General features: G+C 41.8%; 1 protein-coding gene across 1 annotated transcript in view; it reads right to left on the reverse strand.

Annotated features, from left to right (window-relative positions):
* LRP1B (LDL receptor related protein 1B) overlaps nt 1–24,469 on the reverse strand; it is a 1,691,377-nt gene that overhangs the window by 455,663 nt on the left and 1,211,245 nt on the right. Inside the window, exon 33 of the mRNA XM_088474914.1 lies at nt 7,508–7,648. Coding sequence (XP_088331040.1) covers nt 7,508–7,648 — 141 coding nt within the window. The remainder of the gene's footprint in view (nt 1–7,507; nt 7,649–24,469) is intronic.

Consider the following 24,469-nt stretch of genomic DNA (forward strand, 5'->3'; position numbering starts at 1 on the left):
CGCCGAAGGAACACACCGCTGACCTGGAAGTCACAGCCACATGAGCACTGGATCCCGGAAGCCACGCTGGGCCAAAGCAGCCATCAGGAGAAGATAAGTCACTAACGTGTCAGCATTTTATTACTGTCTACATTATGAATGTCAACATGCTCCATGTCGACATATTCTATTAAAAAGCCTATTTCCTATCTGGTAAATGGCACTTCATAAAAAGTCACAGTAGAGGGTGGCTAGGCCGCAGGTGAAAAGACTGATTTGTGTCATTATATGTACTCACCTATATGTTCATCTAACTGCAGAGTTTACAGGTGGTTATTATTAGGTGTGATATATGCACCTTATTTTCTATCACACACAAATACAATACAGCAGTACTGTACATCTGAGTAGAAACGCAGGAGCTACAGAACCTGTTGGTTATTTTCCTACTTCACTGATTATAAAAATAATTATAATAATAATAAGTGTACCTTCAGGCTTCCCACAGTCATGTGGAAAGCTAATTGGCAGCAGAGACCGTGATCCACTACCTCAGACATGACCCAATGAAAAGCAATGTTTCTGTCTGTTGAATTATAACTGGCTGGTGATGCTGATATAATGCACAGCCTTTGGCACATTTTAAGGTGAAATAAACTAAACAGGTGTAAAGAATTTTATTTTATGTTAACGTAATTTTTTAGCAATATATTCTCTGATTACTAATTTATTTTCCAGCTGAATGCCAATTGTAAAGCGCAATGGAATATGAAAAAGTGATAATTAGTAATGATAATAATAATAATAATGCCACAGTATGTCTCCTGTACTATTCTGTGTATACCACTGCTGTTAACCCCTTGCATTACCTGCATTAACCCTGTACCGCTGACACGCGCTGTTATCCCGAATAAACCTCCAAACTTACTAATGTTCTACACCAATAGAACATATCAAAACTGATTTGCACTTAACTCCAGAAATACATTTCACAAAAGGTGGTATTATCATTATTCATAACCATAGGTACGTCTGGCACACAAGTTCTCTCAGTTCAGCAGTCTAGTTAGAAAATGTATTTCTTCTATGTAGGCCATGCAAATTAGGCTGCATTACTATTACTAAACCTGAAGCAAGTATACAGTATTTAAACTAGTATGGGTGCATCTGCAACTATTAAATCAGGTTTAAACTGGAATAGATTATGCAAACTGCGGTGTGTATGTGATCTCAGATGCTTATACACTGATAATGGTCTTTAGGATGCCGAAAAAAAATGTGACATTCTGCCAAGCAGGTTTCTCAGAGCTAGCTCATTCATTGATCTATTCTGTTGTGTCAATGCTTAAAACTGGAAGCTCTAAATAATAGTAGAATCCAGAGCAGTTAATCAACTTGTAACGATTCACTGTTTATAGGCAATTATTAAAGAAACAACAGCATTATCTAGGAAGTTTAAGGGTGTCAGTTCAACTACGCTGAGTTACGTTTTCCTCCTGGCCGATGTGGGATAGATGAGCTAGTGAGGTGTGATGCTGGTGCACCAGGATCATAGACCCCTATGAAGAATAAAACCTCATATAATTTAGGACACACATGGTCAAAAAAACAGTAGGAGATATCCTTTTCTTGCCTACACACATCATCCAGCATTACATGGAAAGATATTAAAACGAGACATTTGTGGGTCCGGTTCTCAGTGAACCGACAACAACCAAATTTAGGTTCGAGTTCGGAATCACTTTGGGGTACTGTTTCGATCTGAGTCCCTGTTCAGATCTTCCTGCGGTTCGGATCTCGGACTTAAAAACCGGACTCGGGTTTTGGATTGTATACTAACAGATCAAACTAATGTCACTTTAGCTGTTTTTTTTTTTTAAATGTAATAAGAAAATACAGATCCAAAACCAAAACATGAAGATGAATCCAGTTCCAAAACCAAAACTAAAATATGGGGGTCAGCACACATCTCTAATTAAAACACCTGTATGTACATAGCATTATAGTGACCAGGTAAAACTACACTAAAAGACATTAGATACATAAGTTATTTATTAAGAATCAATCTCCCCTGTCTCATATCTTACTAATACTAGTGGTATAATGCAAATAAATGACAATCAAAAATATTTAGCAAGCCTTGTAGTATTTTAATTCTTAAAATATAATTTTACTAGTAATTAAAGTGATTATTGTTTTGTTGTGACTGCACACATATATAGTCTGACCATGACACAAGCAGCAGATGACCACCATTAAAATTCTGTTGGCCTATGGGGCTCCTGTAAATACTTCACCATTGGTTGAGTTATTTATAAGCAGGGATTTATCATTTACATGTAAGAGTAACCAAGGATGATAGAGGTTAACCCCGAGGTTTGTGCCCCATTTTCACCCTGATGACTTACATGCTCTGAAAGAACTGTCCGTTGTCAGTTCTTGCATCCAACCGGTAATTAACCTGTCATCTGTCACATTGGGACATTGGGATATCCAAGTGTGAATGTCGATTTATGTACTCATGCTTCATCATTTTATGATTATGCTATAGATGTGTATATGTGTTTTTACATACTGTTATATATGCTACTTATTAAAATGGTGTTATGATATATATCCTTTTGTACCCTCTTATTATTAGGTGATCTAAGGGATTACACACCTAATTTGCAGTTGGAGGATTACAATCCTCATGCATGAAAACCATCAAGGACTTCTTTATATTTATTGCAAAGGAGCGCGGGTGATATCAATTCCATTTTTGTGTGCATATTTTAATTGTTGGTGGAAGGGTCAGGAATACCTTCATTGGTGATTGGCACATCTAGCAGCCCCTTTTTTGTTCATTTGCGCACTTTGTGATTAGCAATTTCTCTTTTAGTAACAACCACTAGGGCGTCTACAAGTATTCCCTTTACCCTTCCCTGCATCAGTAACAAATGCTGAGATCTTCCCCATCTAGAAACTAAATTGATGCATCCTTCTCCAGGAACTCCCACAGCCTAAGGCCATTAGGCAGCTGCTTAGAGCACCGGCCCCTGGAGCGCTGCAAAATTAATTATGTCTCCTCATAGCCGCCGCTATCCAGGCTACGCTAAGCCGCCAACCCTACACATGACCTCACTAGTCACTGCCAGTGCCAGGTCTCTGTTGCAACCACCGGCATCTAAGCTGCTGATGTAGCAGCGCTGGTCCCTGCCCCCGGGCACTGTCAGGTCCGCACGCATCTGAGGGAGCAGTGGCGTAACTATAAATTTTGCTCCCCTTTGCCAAAAAAAGATTCTGATTTCCCCCCCATGACATTTTGGTAAAACAAACAGGGCCATTTCTAGGCAATTTGGCTCCCAGTGCAAACAGTTAAGAATGCGCCCCCACCCCATAGACATTTTATAAAACAATTTACGCACACCGTCAGCGCAGGCTCCAAAATGGGAGTGTGGCTTTGCTGCAAGGGTGTGCCCTTGCAGGAAAAAAATACCCTATATCCCAGTTTTGCAACCTGTACGCCATTTATCCACCACAGGAAAAAAAATCCTGATTTATGCCCCTTACATTATTTGTCATTTTTCCTCCTTATAGTAATGCCCATTACACATTATGCCACACACCGTAATGCCCATTACACATTATTCCACACATCGTAATTCCCATTACACATTATGCGACACAGAGTTAAGCCCCTGACACCATTTTCTGTCCCACAGTAAGGCTAATTACTTTTAAATTACCTGCTCCTTGTCAGGATTCTCATGCACATTGTTAGGGGTTTCATGCTCTTTGTTCCATGCTCGTTGCCAGGGGTTTCATGCTCTGGGTTTCATGCTCATTTTCAGGGGTTTCATGCTCTGGGTTCCATGCTTGCTGCCAGGGATTTCATGCTCATTGTCAGGGGTTTCATGCTCATTGTCAGGGGTCTCATGCTCATTGCCAGGGCTTTCATGATAATTGCCAGGGGTTCCATGCTCATTGTCAGAGGTTTCATGCTTATTGTCCGGGGTTTCATGGCAGAAGATGCAGCTTCCTGCATCTTCTCCTGGCAGCACCAGCGTTCCCGGCACTTCAGGGTAATGCTATACACGCTGTGCTTCCCAGACAGACACTAGAGGTCAAGTAGGACCTCTAGCATCTGTCTCCTCCTAGGCGGCAGTAATTTTTGGGAGGGACATTTTCAGCAGATTCCATGCAGACATCTAGAATGCATGGAATCTGCATAAACACTGGCTGCAGGCATGCACCCACAAGCCACCGCATCCCCCAAGCCACCACGGCATCTGCAGGTTCTATTGTTACACCACTGGTTGCAGGCATGCACCAACAAGCCACCACGGGGTCTTTGGGGACTATTGTTATGCCACTGTGATGGAGAAAAGTGAGGGGACGCAGCTCCTGAGAGACAGAGCCTGGTGCCAGCACGTCCCTCCCCTGCATCCCATGATCTGCCACTGACATCCCCCCCATTCCTCAGCCTCCTCTAGTGCATGCAGGAACAGGGGGGGTTTATGAGTACCTAGAAATTCCCCTGACGGACTGATTTCCCCCAACATCGTCAGAAGTGAGGGCGAGCAAATACGGAAAGACCCTTCCCCATATCACCCACGAATCATGGAATTACATCGTAAGGGGGCTTAATGATGAAGGTGCCTGCAACCTGCAGCAGCTGTTGCATCAATAGTGTAAGTATGTTTGTGTACTGTGTAAATATGTTTATCTATGTGTTAGTGTGCATGTATGTGTTATTGTGTATATGTGTTAGTGTATGTATATAGTGTATGTGTTAGTGTGTATATATATGTTATTGTGAATAAGTGTTAATGTGTGTATAGTGTTTATGTGTAAGTGTGTATATATGTGTTATTGTGTATGTATGTGTATGTATGTGTTAAGTGTATATGTGTTAGTGTGTGTTTCCTTGGTATTTTCATCAGCGAATTCCCCGAAAAACACATTTACCATCCAGGGTTCAAAAGTTAAAAGATTTGTTGAAATCTTTGTGGCAAGTGCACCCGAGCCCTTATATAAAGAAATCATGAAATTATTTTGCTATGTTCTACAATAAGGAACATATTATATATCTGTCACTTGGCACATAAATTGCACCCATCACCTGTAATCAGCAATTCACTATATAACCTTTATCATTATAACACTGCGTAAAATTAGGACGGATGACAAATCTGCCATCCTATCTAAAGACTGGTAAGTGCATACATACTTACCAATCGTCAGCCAGATGTGTCTATTGTTTAGTATAAATAAATACAAGTAGTCACTGTTGGACTGGCCATGTAGGTTATAAGGGAAATCCCTGGAGAGGCCCACTGTCCAAACTACCCACACAAATATTGTGCCCAAGACTTGGTCCAAAGCATGTAAGTGTATATGGCTAGGACGAGGGTTTTTGGGGGAACAAGGGTGGTAGGATGAAGTTTTGCCTAGGGCGTCTAGAATCCTTGTACCGGACCTGCTAAGGCCTCATACCCACTGGCTTTAATTATATGGGTTATAATACTGTTTTTAATGCTAAGAAAAGTTTAAATGTCTACTCACTTCAGCAGTTACTAGCGTTTTAGTGTTGCGATAATGTCAGTAACAAGTTTCTATCTAATATTGAAACAGTGTGTTCGATCATATCTTACGCAAGACACTGCAAAAACTCTTATACACGCACTCATAATTTCCCGCATTGACTATTGCAGTAGTCTCCTTATTGGTCTTCCCAAAAACAGGCTCTCCCCACTACAATCCATTTTGAATGCAGCTGCGAGGTTGATCTTTCTCACCAAACGTTCAGTGTCTGCTGATCCACTCTGTCAGTCCCTCCATTGGCTGCCGGTCTTCTACCGTATTCAATTTAAAATACTTACACTCACACATAAAGCTATTAACCAAACCACACCAACATACATCTCTTCACTTATCTCAAAATATCTTCCAACCCGACATCTCCGTTCTGCACAAGATCTGCGTCTCTCATCCCCGCGCATTACTTGTTCCCATGCACGGTTACAGGACTTTTTTCGGGCTGCACCCACCCTGTGGAATGCCCTCCCATGCACAATAAGACTTTCCACTAGTTTCCAAACATTCAAGCGTTCTCTGAAAACTCACCTCTTTAGACAAGCTTATCAGATTCCAGGACCGCCCACCTAACCTTTTATAGCTCCCTATATAACTCTCTTCTTATAGTAAACACCTATCACATCTTCTCTTTCTTCAATTGAACATCCTCCTAACCCTAGGCCAACTTTCCAGTGTGATTGGATTATACAGCCCACCAAGAATATCTGCAATTGGGCTGGACCAATTTGCAATAGCACCTCTCCTTGTGTATCAACACCTATTTCCCTATAGATTGTAAGCTTGTGAGCAGGGCCCTCTTACCCTTATGTATGTTATGTATGTATGTCTTTTACAACCCAGTATAATGTTAATCTTGATTCAAATTGTAAAGCGCAACGGAATTTGCTGCGCTATATAAGAAACTGTTAATAAATAAATAAATAAGAAACTAGAGTGCGCAAGGCGTGATCAGAGCAGCTAAGGTATTCTGTGTCTAAAGGAGTTCTCCTCACCTCCACCAAACAGAATATGCAAAAAAATAGGATAGACACAGCTCACCAGCGCAATCACATAAATAAAATAGTATTGGAAAGGTAAATGATGTTAGACTCAAATCCTTTTATAGTAGTCCTCAAAAGAAAAGGATTCTTGGTCCGGTCTTTTCAATGGTCAGTCGTCATGAACCCCCAAGAAAAGATAAAAAAGGGGTATATATAGTGTAACACAATTTAATAATCCAATTTTAAAACATGATACAAACAACAAAAATGACATGGACTAATGAATCCCCCAACAGCTGAATAGGTAACAATTACCAGATCTCAGGAAAAAACTTGCATCAAACAGTCCTTGAGGAACAGTAGATGGTGTGTTCACCAACAGGCATCAAGGATCCACAGCCGGCTAGGATTCCTTTTTGTCACCAATATTCAATCAGTAGGGGCCTCAGTCCATAAACAAAGGACTGTTTGATGCAAGTTTTTTCCTGAGATCTGGTAATTGTTACCTATTCAGCTGTTGGGGGATTCATTAGTCCATGTCATTTTTGTTGTTTGTATCATGTTTTAAAATTGGATTGTTAAATTGTGTTACACTATATATACCCCTTTTTTATCTTTTCTTGGGGGTTCATGACGACTGACCATTGAAAAGACCGGACCAAGAATCCTTTTCTTTTGAGGACTACTATAAAAGGATTTGAGTCTAACATCATTTACCTTTCCAATACTATTTTATTTATGTGATTGCGCTGGTGAGCTGTGTCTATCCTATTTTTTTTGCAAGTTTCTATCTAACATCAGTTTTCACTCTTGTGTTTCTTAGTGTTAACAAAACACAATGCCAAGGAACATCTGACTTAGAAACTGTAGCTAATTAAACTGTATTCAGGGATTCCATTTATACTTTATGATGATATCTCAATCATCTTAGCACAGGACTAATATACAAAAGCAAAAACAGAAATTACCTTGCTGGGTCTCCTTATCATACAGCTTCATGTGTACGACTCCGGACGTCTTGTTCCTCACAATTGAAAGGTTCGATCCATCCTTCTTACTGCACGTCCCAATCTGGCCGAGATTTTGATCGGCCCACCATAGTCTGTTATCTGCAAAATATTTGAGAAGACTTTGCATTAATGGTCATCTTTAATGTTCTCAATCTTTGGCTTGCTCTATTAAGGTGTCATATGAACAGCAGAATAGCTAAGTTCTTCATGAAAGACTTTGGATGCAATCCAAATAGCCGCAAAGGGGGTGAGTTGCCATTGCAATGGCATAGAAACGCTGGCAACTGCACCACAATTCACCCCCCACGTGGCCCAATCTCACCGTGGACCCGTCCTATGGGACTACAATAAAAAATCTGTAGTCCAGTGGTACCGTAAGTGTGGCATTCAGTTGCACTTACACACTCTGGGCCTGATTCAGACACGCTCGCGAGCGCTGAGCACTCGCAAGGGGGTCGATGGTGCCCAAGTGCGCATGCACACGACGGAGGTGCCTCCATTGTGCGCATGCGCGAGACCCGAACAACAATGGCCAAGCCGTCGTTAAGGGTCTCACACCAAAGAGGGCGTGCTGTCGATGGTGATTGACGGCACGCCCACCATGGGAACGCCTACCATCTGGGGCCGGCCCCACTGACATCACTAGTGATGTCAGTGGGAGTGCTTTTGGCTCTGATAGAGCCAAAAGCACTCCTGGGCTTGCGACAGCGAGACCCTACCGCAGGGTCTCGTCGCAAGCCCGATGGTCGCGATGGTCTTGACCATCGCGACCATCATTTTGGCCACTCGCTATAGCTGTGGTTGGTCACCCACAGCTATGCGAGCGGCCAGGAGGCCACTCCAAAAAGTAGCAGGGACGGCCCTGATTCAGAGCGAGCGCTCTGTCAGAGCGTCTGGCTCTGAATCAGGGCCTCTGTGAGGGGATTAGCGGCTAATTGGATGGAGTCCATTGAGTTGTTCTTAACATTACAACCATGGTAATGTTCAAGGATTAATATTTAAAATTATATAAAATTAAATTTTATTTCTACATGTTGTGCAGCCTATATTGTAGCATTTCACTCACAGTGTTCATCAGGGCGTAGCAGTTTGTTAGATTAATGTGACAGTTTTTCAATTTAAGAACAGTAGTTAGTAGCCAGTTAAATTGTGTGAAATGTGAACTACATAATCAGGGGCGTTTTAAGAGCGGAGTTGACACGTGTCCAGGCCCCCTCATCTCTTCGGCGGCGCTGCGGTGCACTGGGTGCAGTAGACTCTGACTTAGAGCACAGCTGTGTCCAATTCAGAATCAGCCTCAAAATGATCAGCTAATTAGTGACAAAAGAGCCTACTTCAAGTTTTCAGTGGTTCCTGCAACATCTCTAGATATAGAACAACAGCAGAGATTCATGGCAGGTGTTGGTGCAAAATCTTGTTTTCAATAAATAGTTAACAACTATAAGCTTCCTCAAGCTACAGTGAGGTGTAAAATATATACTGTTCTGATTATCATGTCCCCTTAATTATATTTACATCTTTATTATGTGAGGTTGGAGGAATTTAAGTCTCGGCAGGAGCCAGTTTAATGCATTATATCAATCTTCTTTACCTGCAGAACACTTAATGCTACCACTCATGATCAGATTTTCCTAAGTTTGATGCACAGAATGGAAGTGCTTAAAATAAATATTTAATGAAAATGACTGATGCTTATTTGAATACCACTAATGATGTGTAATAAATAAAGTTAAAATGAATATTCAGTTGCTCAGTGGTGATCATTTGCATAGTTACTGGTAATTTGTGGGAAAGCGGCGATAACACCAATACTAATGTAGTGTATATTCTGATGTATGAAAATTATATTTACAAACAATTAAAAGTTATTCCCATAAAGCTTACTTTGCAAAAATCAAAAACTGTGATATAAAAAGTACTATATGCTCACAGATGTATAATACTGAGTATCTGGCAGCACAGGTGGTATAATAATTAGCATTATTGCACACAGCACTAAGGTCCTGGGTTCAATTCCCACCATGGCCCTACCTGTGTGGAGTTTGTATATTCTCCCTGTGCTTGTGTGGGTTTCCTGCAGGTGCTCCGGTTTCTTCCCACACTCCAAAATTACACTGATAGGTTAAATGGCTCCTGACAAAAATGTAATGTGTTTACTTGTGGAAAGGAATATAGATTGTAAGCTCCACTAGGGCAGGGACTGCTGTGAATGGTCAAATAGTCTCTGTAAAGCGCTGCGGAATATGTGTGCGACTGTGCGCTATATAAATAACTGGTAATAAATAAATCTGTGGGTGTGTCTTTGTTTATGTAGCAGTGAAGAGCAAGAAAATAGTCTCTTCCAGATTTGTACCATATTCGTGCCAGTGCTATTTTCCAGCAGGAACTCAGGGGGTCATTCAGACCCGCTCGCGAGCAAATTTTGCTTGCTAGTGGGTCGATGTTGTGATACTGCGCATGCGCACGACGGAGGGAGCTCCATCGTGCGCGTGCGCGAGACCCGGCGAGCGACGAGAAATACGTCGCTCGGGGTCTCGCACCAAAGTGGGCGTGCTGTCGATGGTGACTGACAGCACGCCCCCTTTGGTGGGCGTGCCGGGGGCATGGCGGCCAGACGGAGGCGTTCCCATGGGAACGCCTACTGTCTGAGTCCGGCCCCACTGACATCAGTAATGATAGAGCCAAAATCACTCCTGGGCTTGCAGCAGCGAGACCCTACCGCAGGGTCTTGTCGCAAGCCCCGATGGTCGCGATGGTCTTTGACCATCGCGACCATCATCATGGACGCTCGCTATAGCTGTGGGTGGTAACCCACAGCTATGCGAGCATCCATGAGGACGCTCCAAAAAAAGGTAGGAGGGCCCTGATTCAGAGCGAGCGCTCTGGTCAGAGCATTCAGCTCTGAATCAGGCCCTCAGTTCCTGAACCTCTCATTACCTTTGATGTAATGTCCTTTGCCAAAATGTATTTTCCATAAGAAAAGTTATATTTTAAAGTCCCTTTTGAGTGTCTGCTTTTCTTTTATATGTATATATAATTGTTTTTCTATAGCTCCCCCCACAGTTCCAGAAAAATAATCCTACATATAATTACAGTGTACCAATATCACTGGACACAGCATAGATAATAAGGCACATTGAAAAATAAGTTCAGGAACCTATGACAACTAAAGATATTTGTTGTAATTAGATATCCTGTACCACTGGTGGCTGCTGGCAGAAATCTTCCAGCACATCCAGCTAGCCCTTCTTCCCCATCTGGTCCCTTCCTCCAGTCTCCTCCTCCCACCTGCGACAATCTTCCTGCAACCTTGAGCTCACAGGGCTCAGGGCACCTCTGGCTGGCCACCCTTATTTCTCAGTCCCAGTCATTGATTGTAATCAGTGGTTCTAATAGGATCTCCCACTACTCTGTCCCCTTCTCACTGGCAGCAGTGATAGGTGATCCTCAAGAATGCCCACACTTTGCTGCTGGACGCTCTTCTTTCAAGACTTCACAGTCCTGCAAGAAGTGTATAAACATCTATTTTCAGAATAGTAAAAAAATATATATCTGACATTAGAAACATCAATTTGCATGAATGAGTTACAACCTACATGTTCCTAATCATTTATTTAAGCTCATCAAAAATTATATATTTTTTTTTTTAATTGCCATGTGGTAGAAATTAGTCACCTACTAATGCTAAAATCGCTTCCAAACAATTCCTTCACAGCTTCTTTATCCCTAGCTCTGACATATTTGTTAATAAATCTGGCTCACAGTTAGCACTTACTAACTACTGATATACTCTGGAATATAGTATGCTCTTATTATTGCCGATAAAAAATGCTGCAGAGTTACCAGCAGGGTGGTACAGTATTTCGACCACAAGGCACTTAACTGGGTCATTGATTATACAATCTAGGCTCTTGCATAAGGCCCATTGGGCACGTGAACCATATTACTCTAACCCAGGGGTGGGGAACCTTTTTTCTGCCAAGGACCATTTTGATATATATAACATTATTTGTGGGCCCGGTGCAGGCCACGCCCCCTCCATGTGACATCACACAGGCGGGACCACAATTGCCAGTGATTACAGCAATGCCTGGAGCACCTTGAGGATGCTCCAGGGAGGTGTAAGGGCAGCAGTGTGACAGTCTGAAGTGTCCTAAGGCTACTCCATGCGACACTGTTGCATAAATTCTGGCTGCAGGGTGCCATTCTAAGCACCATGCTAGCCAGATGAGGCTAGCAGAAAAAAGCTCAGAGGGCCAGACCAAATAATTCTGGGGGTCTTATACGGCCCCCAGGCCTGAGGTTCCCCATCCCTGCTCTAACCCACTGGTAGGGTTTGGAGCTTTCTTTTCTAAAAGAAGATAATAGAGGGCCAAATTCCAATTGAATTTTTTTTCCATCTTTGACAAGGAAGCATGATAATAATCAATTGCAAAGAAAAATATTTTTTTTTGGCCCTACTGCTTTATAAATAGTGGATCTCTGCTTTAACATTTTAAGTTACTTAGTTTAGCAAATATTACATTGTGTTATACCTGCAGTCAGGGCCCGCTGAAGAAAAGCCTATTAGTAAACAAAGTTTCTGTTATTGCAACTACAGAAAAGTGTATGTATTTGGTTTGGTCCCATGGAATCGATTTTCTGACATTTCTAGAAAATATTTCTACATTGTCCCTCTATTTCTGTTACAGGAAGTGTATTCTCTAGTTTCATTAGTTTGCAAGAAGGCTTTGCCAGTTGACACAGACAAATGTAAAGTGCTACCTTCGGAGGCAGAGAATAAAGAGAGAGATGGCAGGTTAAATGAGATCACACTGACCAAGATGGATAAGCGATGGGATATTGAACTCATAATAGACCAATTATTCAGAAAGTTGGGCAAAATATCTATAGTAGCAAATGACGATGGAATGAATAGGGAGACAGAATGTACAGCAAAGGGAATAAAAGCAAAAGAAAATAAAATTATGTAACAATTGTAGAACAAGCGCTCTACAATGGCATCTCAACACTCCATTTATTTTTCACAGAAACCCAAATTGAAGCCAGTGTTCAGACATTGGATAGGACAAGAATTATATTAAAAAATATGAGATTAATTTTCACTTGACAAGATGACAGGATAAATTAGCTATAAATAAATAAAATTATGTTTGATGAAATCTATAGAAATCGTTATGGCAACAGTACATTGGAAAGATAGTGCAGCAAAACTATGAGTGGGCTTCTAAAATACATTCTGTAATGTTCCTGCATTAATATTTCCATGTGTTTGGCAAAGATCATAAACATTTAAACAGGGATAATAAAGACAGAAAGTCCTGGCAGTACAGTATCAATACACTTTCAAGATTAAGGGAATTAAAAATAGTATGTGGCTTACAGCTTGATCATTAGTTGTGTGCACTTCATGGAAAGACTAGCCCTGGTAATGATTTCACATTGTAAATAGTGAAACTATTCTAATTTCAGTTTTAAGTTCATTACACTTGGATGGAAGTACATATTATATACATTTTTAAGTCAGAGAAGCCACTAGGCCCAAAGTAGAGTAAAATGGGCACCAATTAATAAAAGAAAGTACACAAAAAATATATACACAGAGCCATACACATAGGGTTCTAACCGTTCTAATCATTATACCTTACTTTCTACAAAAGTTGGTGAAAATTAAAATGTTCACCTACTTTTATAGAAATTAAGTATCAGGGCCCTTCCTTATAAAGGAAATGCAGGAGATATCACGGATATCTGCTGCTAGCCTTTCAGTCCCGATCTGGCCCACTGCCCCCATCTATATGTATCCCCTTCTGTATGGGGACTAAAATTCATCAAGCTCCGAATATACAAAATTTTGAGAGCGTTAGCCTCTGCCATCTTCAGATGGCGCTGATTCACTGACCCCCCGCTCCTTCCTATAGAAAGTAGGTCCGGGTTGTGAAGAGGGATTTCTCTGCCCCTGTTCTGCTCCTTCAACCAAGATGCCAAGTTTTTTGTGTGTTTGCATGAACCCAAATTCACGAATGTGACTAGCATTGCAGAGTCAGACTCAGTATTGCTAATTTTCACTGCTACAGAAGTAATAGGGAACATGGAGACAGCTGATCTTTGGATCAGCTGTCTCTGCACAGAAACAATGTTGAATAGCTCTAAGTTGTAGTATCAACTGCTGCTAATAGCCGGTCCCCGATATTAAATAGGTTCCGTAGTAAGATGCATCCAGATCTGCATGGGTAGCATACAGTATGCATCTAGTTTGCAACAAATCATGAGTAGCAGCCCTATAGAAAGGTATAATGGGATGTAGTTATGAGACCGACATCCGAATCCCAACAAGGGACTTAAGATCTGCATAGAAATACCAATGTTTAACCTTGATGCCGGAACGCCGAAGGACACCAGTCATTACGGGGTGCCCTTAGCGTTAGCCATAGGTGGAGGGTTAGGTTTAGGGAGCGTAGCGGGTTAGGCTTTTTGGGGGGTGGGTTAGGGCACTCCTAGGGGGAAGGGTTAGGGTTAGGCACCCCCGGGGGGAGGTTATGGTTAGGCATCACTAAGGGAGGGTTATAATTGTTTAGCATTGGTTTGTGTATAAGGGGATAGGCATCACGCTTCTATCTATCATGTATGAATATTCGTATTGACCATATCATGTATCTATTTCCAGTGTTGCTGTTTATGCTTCATGTTCCCATGGTGACTGCACACAATCACTGACATGCGTTGCGTTGCTACAGAATGACGTCATCACCAGCACGTCTGCCTGACTGTCATCTCCGGTGGGATGTCGCTACACTTGCTGGTGAGGGGATATAAGGTAAGCTGCTTATTGTATACTTTGTACTTCCTGATGAAAATCATAATAGATTGAAACGTTGAAAGTCATCTTCCGTGTGCTGATGTTTATTTTTGTATGCCATTAATTCCGCACCTCTGTGAGTTTATTTATGCAATCAAGCTATGTGAGGGCACCTGGCTAAATTTGTTATTCATTGTGAGTGCCGGATCAATCGATTATTATATATATATATATATATATATATATATATATTTTTTTTTCTATAGTAGTATAGAAGAAGCATCTCAAAGAACACCAATAACAAATTGTTCACATCAATTAGATATATTATAAAAGTCCAATATATAATTATCTCATAATCCAATTTTCAGTATTATAAAATCTTGGAAGAGATGAATCCTACGGCCAACTTGTCCACTTTCTGAATGTTTAAAAACTTTTAGTGTGGCTTTTCTCCCATATGATTGGATTTTCTTAATAGGAAGATAAAACTCCATATCTTCTTTAGGAGATACAGTATATATCTAATAATAGACTCTCAATATGTATATCACCCCTAAATGGGGTAGATAAAACACACCCAATGCGTTTTGTCCTCCAGCGGGACTTCATCAGAGGTATAACACAATGTTATATATATATATATATTTATATTTATTTATATATATATATATATATATATATATACACAGTATATATATATAAAAATCCAGGTCAGGGCGGCACTCCCATATATAAACACAACTGCCTGGTGCCCTCCATCGGTACCGTTGGACAGGTCCAAAATAGGTCACGAAGACGACGGCACTTAGTTTAAATAATGTCACAGGAGCAGGATTATGCTGTCACCAAAGTTTCGATACCTGTAATGTACCGTGTTGACGATACATTAAAGGTATCAAAACATTGGTGACTTCACAATCTGCTCCTGTGACATTATTTGAACTGAGTGCCGTTATCTTCATGATTCATATATATATATATATATATATGTATATATATATATATATATATATATTGTGATAGGATCACTGGTAAAGTGGTCTGTGGCAGGGACATTGGTCCCAGATTCCTGTCCTATGTGTGTTAAATCTCCAGGAGAAAGTCTGCAGTGTAGCAGGCTTGAGTCTTGGCTTTTTGAAAAGCCGGTTTGGGTCCTGGGAGTTGTGGGTGAGAGGAAGGGCTCCACCCACGGCCACTCCAGGTTTTGGGCCTTTCAGCTTGGTAACAGGCTCATTAGGGCTTCCAGCTGAAGATGGCCAACATATGCTTAGTTTGTTTAGGGCTGAGTGTCTCACCTGGGGAGCAGACAGGGAGTTTGCTCAGAGACACTTGGAAAACCTAGCTGTGAGGACTGTGCTGTGCTTTTGTTGCTGGCGAGGGTATTAGGCCCTGCCAGGTTCATTTAGTGAGGGAAATCACTTGTGAAGTTAGAGCCCAGACAGGGCTAGGATTTATGTTTATGTTTTCTTTATGGAATTTCTGACATTGTACAATAAAGACTGGCGCCGACCAGCTTGTACTCGCATCCAGACTGGTGTGCTGTTTTCCCGGCTGCTGTGTGTGTAAGAAAGGAGTCCTTCTACCCAGGAGAGGGCCACCTAACCCGCCTGAAGGTCACATATGGTGGAGAATGTAGGCATCTACACGCTGAAAGGTGCAGAACGGAAAATTTTTTTTTTTACGTTTAAAATTTAAAGGGACAGACACCAGTTTCTCAGTGTGGATAAAAATTGTGTCCTTTGAGGTCTATAGAGGTGTTGTCGGCAGATGCTGAGAGAAGCCAGGTTTTGCTACAAACCTACACCTAAGGACAGCATGGAGGACATAATTAAGGCCTTGCTCCAGTCTAACAAAACTCTGCAAGAAGCTATTAAAGCTCAGCAGGAAACAAACAAGACTCAACAAGTCGCCATAGAGGAAACCCGCCAGGCCTTAAAAGATGCGGTACAACAGTTAATAGTCCGGTCTGGAGATGCATCCGCTGACCCTCCAACCAAAACACGCTCCATATGCGCTAGTCACTTTCTGCAAAAGATGACCGAGAGCGATGATGTGGAAGCGTATCTTGCGGCCTTTGAGAGAACCGCAGAAAGGGAGAGTTGGCCCAAGGAACAGTGGGCAAGTCTTGTGGCACCCTTCCTGTCTGGAGAACCACAAAAGGCTTATTATGATTTATGCCTGGCTGATGCCAAGGATTATGCAAAGCTAAAACGGGAGATCCTGACTCGCTTGGGAGTCACCTCATTTGTTCAGACCCGACGAGTCCACCGCTGGGAGTTCCAAATGGAAAAACCTCCACGCTCGCAGATGCATGACCTCGTCCATTTAACCACAAAATGGCTACAGCCCGAGACGCTGACTGGACCGCAGATCATGGAAAAAGTCGTGATGGACCGGTATCTGCGATCGCTACCTGCATCTCTGCGCAAGTGGGTGAGCCATGCAGACCCTAAATCCGCAGACCAGTTGGTCGAGCTGGTGGAGAGGTATGTGGCGGCTGAGGAACTGTTGAGTGTGTCCCACCGAGCCCCGATTCCGCAACGGCTATCTCCCGTGACTACTGGTAAGACTGTTCCTGGGGAGAAGGGTGCTGGGCGGTGGAGTGAACTTAAGACTGAGGGTGTAGAACCTGGAGACAGCCCTGCCAGGCCAGGAATGTTCTTACCCCATAAGAGACTTGATAATAATGCGATACAATGTTTCCGTTGTAGTGAATTGGGCCATATTGCTGCTAATTGTCCACTCACCTATGAACCTATGCAATGTGATACTGCTTATGTCCGTCGCAGAATGTCTTTCTTTGCACATCCTGCCTGTACTACTGACCGACAGGCTGAGACAGATACGCAAATGTGTAAGGTGATTGTAGAGGACAAACAAGTAGCGGCTCTGTTAGATTCTGGCAGCCTGGTTATGCTTATGAAAGCTGAGTTAGTGAACCCCTTGAAGCGCAGGGGGAAAACTGTTGGTGTGACCTGCATACATGGGGGTACTCTGCATTATATTACTGCAGAAGTGAACATAGAAACACAGTGTGGTTCCACTATAGTTTCTGTGGGTTTGGTGCCTGGCTTGAAGTATGATATAGTGTTGGGGAGAGACTTTACTCACTTCTGGAAGTTGTGGGAAAGCCAATTTGTTACTGAAGTAAATACCCCAGACCCATTTGAGAAGGTTGCTGACGCAGTAGCAGGGGAAGTTTCTTCTGAGTCCGAGAAGTTCCCTGTTTCTAGCGTGATTTTTGAACCAGAGATTAATGGGTTGGGAAGTATTGCTAAGCCAGTTGGTCGTCTGACTGGTCTTGAGGTCAGAAAAGAGATCTTGGCAGGGGAGCAGTCCAGTCCCTATGAAACTGTCACTAAGCTTAGGAGAAGAAAGCCAGTAAACTTAGGGCCTTTGGTTACTGAAGTGACAATAGCAAAAACCCTGTCAGCAGTTCTACAGCTGGAAGTAAAGGAATTTCTTAGCAGAAATAGAGGTTTTGTTATCAAACGTACCAGGCAAAACCACAGTTGTTAAACATGACATAATCACTGACGCAGGGGATAAGATTAACCTAAAGCCCTGTAGGTTAACGGAAGCCCAAAGGGAATCAGTGTCTAGAGAAATTAAAAAAATGTTGGAACTGGGTGTAATTGAGAAATCGCATAGTGAGTGGTCAAGTCCCATTGTGCTTGTTCCAAAGCCTGATGGGAGCGTAAGTTTCGGCAATGATTTTCGAAAGTTGAACAGTGTGTCAAAATTTGATGCCTACCCAATGCCTATGGTGGATGAGCTAATTGCAAGGCTAGGAACAGCCAGGTACTTTACCACGCTAGACTTATCCACAGAATATTGGCAAGTGCGTTGGCTGAGAGTGCCAAAGAAAAGACAGCTTTTCTGACGCCAGAAGGGTTGTTCCAATATAAGATGTTGCCCTTTGGGTTACGTGGGGCACCAGCGACCTTCCAAAGGATGTTAGACAAAGTTCTAAGACCCCATAGATGGTATGCTGCTGCTTGTTTAGGTGTAGTAGTCATTCATAGTCCTGATTGGCAGTCTCATTTGCCCAGGGTGCAAGCAGTGTTAGGGTTCCATCCGTAGGGCCAGGTTGACAGCCAGCCCAGAGAAATGTTGCCTAGGGAAGGAGGAAGTAAAGTGTCTTGGTTACACTGTTGGCTGAGGTATAATAAAGCCACACAGGCCAGGAGGCCAGCTGGCCAATGCAGACGCGTTGTCACGCGTTCATTGTTGGCGGCTTCAGTTGTTCCGCCCCACAGGTAGAAACAAAGGGGGGGGGATATGTGATAGGATCACTGGTAAAGTGGTCTGTGGCAGGGACATTGGTCCCAGATTCCTGTCCTATGTGTGTTAAATCCCCAGGAGAAAGTCTGCAGTGTAGCAGGCTTGAGTCTCGGCTTTTTGAAAAGCCGGTTTGGGTCCTGGGAGTTGTGGGTGAGAGGAAGGGCTCCACCCACGGCCACTCCAGGTTTTGGGCCTTTCAGCTTGGTAACAGGCTCATTAGGGCTTCCAGCTGAAGATGGCCATCATATGCTTAGTTTGTTTACGGCTGAGTGTCTCACCTGGGGAGCAGACAGGGAGTTTTCTCAGAGACACTTGGAAAACCTAGCTGTGAGGACTGTGCTGTGCTTTTGCTGCTGGCGAGGGTATTAGGCCCTGCCAGGTTCATTTAGTGAGGGAAATCACTTGTGAAGTTAGAGCCCAGACAGGGCTAGAATTTATGTTTATGTTTTCTTTATGTAATTTCTGACATTGTACAATAAAGACTGGCGCCGACCAGCTTGTACTCGCATCCAGACTGGTGTGCTGTTTTCCCAGCTGCTGTGTGTGTAAGAAAGGAGTCCTTCTACCCAGGAGAGGGCCACCTAACCCGCCTGAAGGTCACAATATATATATATATATATATATATATAAACCAATGAAAGATTAATCAGCGCCACCTGTATATAGTCTATACACAGATAGAACAGAACAGTAGTGTACCCTTGAAGAAGTCTAGGTGAAGGACGAAACACGTTGGGAAGCTCCACTCCTGCCCTATATGAACTTGCCGGGGAATTTTTAAATAAGATAAGCATCTGGCACTTTATCCTTCATTATTTTCCTTTAATTTCCCTTTGCAAAAAACGTATTTATTGCTTTTTAAAAAATGTTTTTTAAAAAATTCTTTATGAATTTTTAGTAGACTATATGTATGAATTTATTATTGACCTTGTCCCTTATCCCTTGTGTTTTCTATGTGTTTTTTAGTTTAATAAATTTTGTACCCCCCTTTTTATACTGAATATTCGCTTTTTATATAATTATTTTTGATCTTATAAGCCATTGATATATGGAGATCTAATAAGCACTTTATTATTGCACAGTCACTTTTCACTATCATGTTTTAAGGATCATTATTGGGTGTGTTATCAATTATATTTGATCCTTGAATGGAATATTCACTTTCAAATTAGGTTTAGGAGTCATTTTTAGGACAACCTATTTTGCACAGACACTTTATACACTGACATTTTACAGACCAAGCACATTTTTATTCATTTATTAAATTAGCACTATTGTCGCTGTGTATCAAGTTCACTGTTCAATATATATATATATATATATATATATATATATGTGTGTAAGGCTGTGAATACTTATGTACATGTGATTATGTGATTTCTTCTGTTTTTCATTGAATTTGCAAAAATCTCAAAAACATTTTTTACATGTTGTCATTATGGGATATTGGACCTCATTCAGAGTCGGTCGAAGCGGCCGCACGGTCGTACGGGAAAAGGGGCCGGATATGCAAATGATTCCCTCGCAAGTTGCGTCCCTAAGTTCAGATCGGTAGCTGGCCGACCAAGGGGAGGAAGAGGCCGGAAGACCAAAAAAAACGCCCCCTTCTCGTACGCATTACAAGTCATCTCCGGGCATATAAGGATTAATCGAGACCATCGAGAACCATCGGAACTGGTCGTAGAGCTTAAGGTTGACCATACCCTCTCTTAAGCTCTACGATCATATCAGTGTAAAAACCTCCCATGTCACATGTGCCATGACGCTACTTTGTTAATTATGCACTCCCATAAACCGTATGCACTCCCATAAAACGCCGTTCGCATAATTAGGTACGCCTGCGTTCGGATCTCCACTCCCACATTTGCAAGCACCTTCCCCTGTTACCACCCACAACGCCTCAATCTGTCACTCAAACTACCGACCTGGCTGTGTTCAAGGAGAGAGAAATTTCTGATCATAGCGGCTAGTTTGCGCACGCGCATTGCGAACTTTACGCATGCGCAGTATAGCGAACATCGGTGGCGTACGACCGTGCGGCCGCTTCGACCGACTCTGAATGAGGTCCATTGTGTGTAGAATTTTGAGGACAAAAATTAATTTATTCCGTTTTGGAATAAGACTGGAACATCACATAATGTGGAAAAAGTGAAGCACTGTGAATACTTTCCAGATGCACTTTATGTGTGTATATATATATATATATATTTTATATCTGCATGTTACACACTCATTTTAACATTTTAAATACAGAAATACAACCTTTAGTGTAACTAAAATTAATATAGTTTTGGGGACATGTGCTTAAGCTGTTGCATTATGTGTGGATCAAAACAATAGTAAACCATATATTCAACAAAGATTAGAATGAATGTGGAGCACATACTGTTGGATTAAACCAGTGTGGTTATCAGTGATATGGAAAGTGCAAATATCCAGGACCTCATTTACAAAGCTTACTGGATGCGCATTGCAAATCACTTTGGTTTTGTATTTGTATCAATGCACCTGTATTGTCCGGCTAGTAGATTTAGACATGCATACCTACTGTACTGTATGTACTTTACATTCCTTGTAGACACTTCTACAAACTAATAGTACAAAGTGGTTTAATAATCTGAAGAGGTGCAAAAGTGTAAAGGCTACCTCAAAGTCCTACCTCTTACCACTTAAAAAAAAACCTTTAATTTAACAAATCATTTGTGCTTTCTAATAAAATATTGATCACATTAATATTATTTACAGCTTACATAAATCATGTTGGAGTATAACAACAGCTACAAGCTTAGTATTGAGAAATTATAGCAAACTGTAGGTAGTGCTGGATCTTAGGTTTTTACTGTATATTCTCTTTTTATTGTGATAGTATACTTTCTTTCAGAATGTTCTAGTTAATGCTCCATGTTATGTTATGAAGTTTACCTCTAATGATCATAGAATAATGTATCGCACAATATTTACCTGCGTGTTGAAGAAGCCTATCCCACAATAATTCATGGGTGTAGGGGACATCACAACTGTCTTTCTTACATGTACCAACTTTTGTTATTTTTGAGCTAAGTTTTTGTTTTCCTATTTTACATTGGGCCCTGTGCAGCTAGACATGTGCAACTGGATGGTACAAAATGTGATAAACATATAGGACAATCCCAGTCTCTAGCAGTTCAGAGCTGGTGCAAAATTCAAGTTCTTCCATAAAACCACTAACACCCATAAAAAAGTGCCCTACATCCCCACATTTTTTGAAATAATCTTTCTCCTCAAGATAAAATCTAATTTCCTCACTGCTCAACTAGACTAAGCACAATAGTATGTCTACTTCATGCTAAGCAAAGGACGCACTTCTCCACCTCACTACTCCCATCAAACACTGTAAGGTTCTACTCCTAAGCAAATGGTGCCATCTTGTTCTACAAACATATGCACTGGCAGAAATCTAAACACATCTGGGCAAAGCAAGGTATGTGACTTCAGCAAAAAGGATTTCCAGCTCTGTTCCATTTTTCAAATGAGGCCCAGAAGTTATCACAGTATGCTCCCCACTGCTCAATGTCATCAAGCCCTATGTAGTTCACTTCACAGTGGAAGGGGTTCAAGAGGCTGGTCTACTCCTGAAATTTGGGTGCCTCCTGGACATTATGGTAGAGGGCAAGTATACATTACAGTAAAGCTAGTTCATCTTTGATTCAAGTATTGTTATAAAAGTAGAAGAATCTAAGTATGACCTCAGTAGTAAAACTACCTTGTCAGTGTAAGGTTAATAGGAAAAATCAATATACAAAGAACCAACTTTTTATTATTTGTATTTTCAAAATAACAACTGATACACTTTAAGTAAACAGCTTTGTATATATGGCATAAAGTTTGCATTACACAGCTTCTGTGTTAGAAAATCTGGTAGTCAATGGATGTGTATGGTGGGACTAAATACTGGCTGCTCTGTTGTTTTACTAGTTCTCAAGACTTTCCCAGACCATTAACAGAGCACCTCACAGTCACTGCTTATAGGTGTTAGATGCTGATCCTCTGCCTTACTCTTATTTACTTGGTTAAACTGTATCACCTGTACTTGACTATACTCATTTTTAGGTATTTATTTTTAACATTTATTTATATAGCATCAGTATATTGTGTTGCACTTTCCAATTGGGAACAGAACAGTAATAAATCAAGACTGGGTTTTAAAAGACAGCCAGAGCGGTGAGATGGTATGTTCCATTATGTAACTGTATTGACATAGAGGGCTTGATGCAGAGGTGGACACAGACTCTAATGCCGTTACCGATTCTGTTCATACTTAGATGCCCACATGCAGCAGTGCTAATCCATCTCGGTAAGTCTTAAGACGCAGAATCGGTCACCCCATTGAAGCTTACACCAGCCCTATGGCAGGTGCAGTAATCTGTCTGAACATGGCTTCCTGTATCAGCTCTACTACGTCTTTAGATGCAGTCACTGTCAATGACAAACCTGCAATACACCCGCATCTGCCTAGCCTCTCCCCCTGGATACTTCCCAGGAACGCCCACTGAAATTCACTGACCAGATTATTTCTGTGACTCCCGGCAGTAACCATCGGGACACATGCGCACTGCAACTCAGACTCACATGCAGACTTAAAACATCGGCTAACTGTGTGCGGCATTGATCCTGCATCCACCTCTGAAACAGGCTCAAAGAGGCCAGGCATCTAAACACTAAAAGCTGTGGGGAGATTGTGGAGCCAAATGTACCTTTATATAATATTATGCTCATGCAAAAAACATTTACATCACACATCATACCTTATTAAAATAACAGAAATTAAGATGAAACACGTGGCTAAACATCTAGACAAGAACCAACATATGACAGCCACCAGCCATGGGCATAGCTATAGTGTGCGCAAGGGATGCCATTTCTATGGGGCCCAGAGATTTAGTTGGCCCTGTACAAAGCTCAGATAGTTGACTACCAAATACCAGAAATTGCTTGCTAAGAAATTGGGTCTGGCTCATTGCTTGGGCTAGAAACAAGAGACTCATCAGTGGTGATCTCAGTCTCTCCCTCTCAGTAAAGCTCCACACTGATATGATCCATACTTCTATCTCACACTCACATACACAGCTGAGCTAATCAGTAAGCCTGGCCCCGAATCATCCTCTTAGATAGGAGCTGGTTACTCCTCTCCCCCTGTGTGACATAATGTGTACTGGAGGCACTGTGTTGCATAATGTGTACTGGCAGTACTACAATGTGGAATATTGTGAACAGGGGTGAATACAATGTGGGGTAATATGAACTAGTGGCACCGTGTGGTACAGCGTAATGTGAACTAGAACACTACAATGGGGCATAATATGAACTTGGGTACTATTATTGTACAGTGCATAAAATGAACTAGAGCAATATTATAGCGCATAAAAAGAAAAACCACTGCAAAGAGAGGTGTGTCTCTAGAAACATTGGGGTGTGGTACCTTCAAAATGTTGCTATGTGGCCCACAAAGTCCTGGCTATGCCCCTGCCACCAGCTTTAGGATTAAGCAGTGGAATTACATTGAAATGACAGAAATGTCAATGGTTATCAAAAGCAAACATATTGATCAGTTGATCTGTCACTTTATAACTCTTCTGTGTGTGTACAGTATATACTATATGGGCTGCGGTCAATATCCCGGCAAAGGAGATGAAGGTGCTTAGAATACCGGCGCCGGAATCCCGGTGCTGGCATCCTGCCCAAAGGTATCCCACCAGCCAATCAGAGGCCACTCTACAGTTAGCGGCCACTGATTGGCCGTAACTCTCGTGGCTGTTTATTGACAGCTAACTGTAGAGCAGCCTCTGGCTGGCGGG

The sequence above is a fragment of the Taudactylus pleione genome, unplaced genomic scaffold (genome assembly GCF_031769625.1).
Source record: "Taudactylus pleione unplaced genomic scaffold, aTauple2 ptg000156l, whole genome shotgun sequence".
NCBI lineage: Eukaryota > Metazoa > Chordata > Amphibia > Anura > Myobatrachidae > Taudactylus > Taudactylus pleione.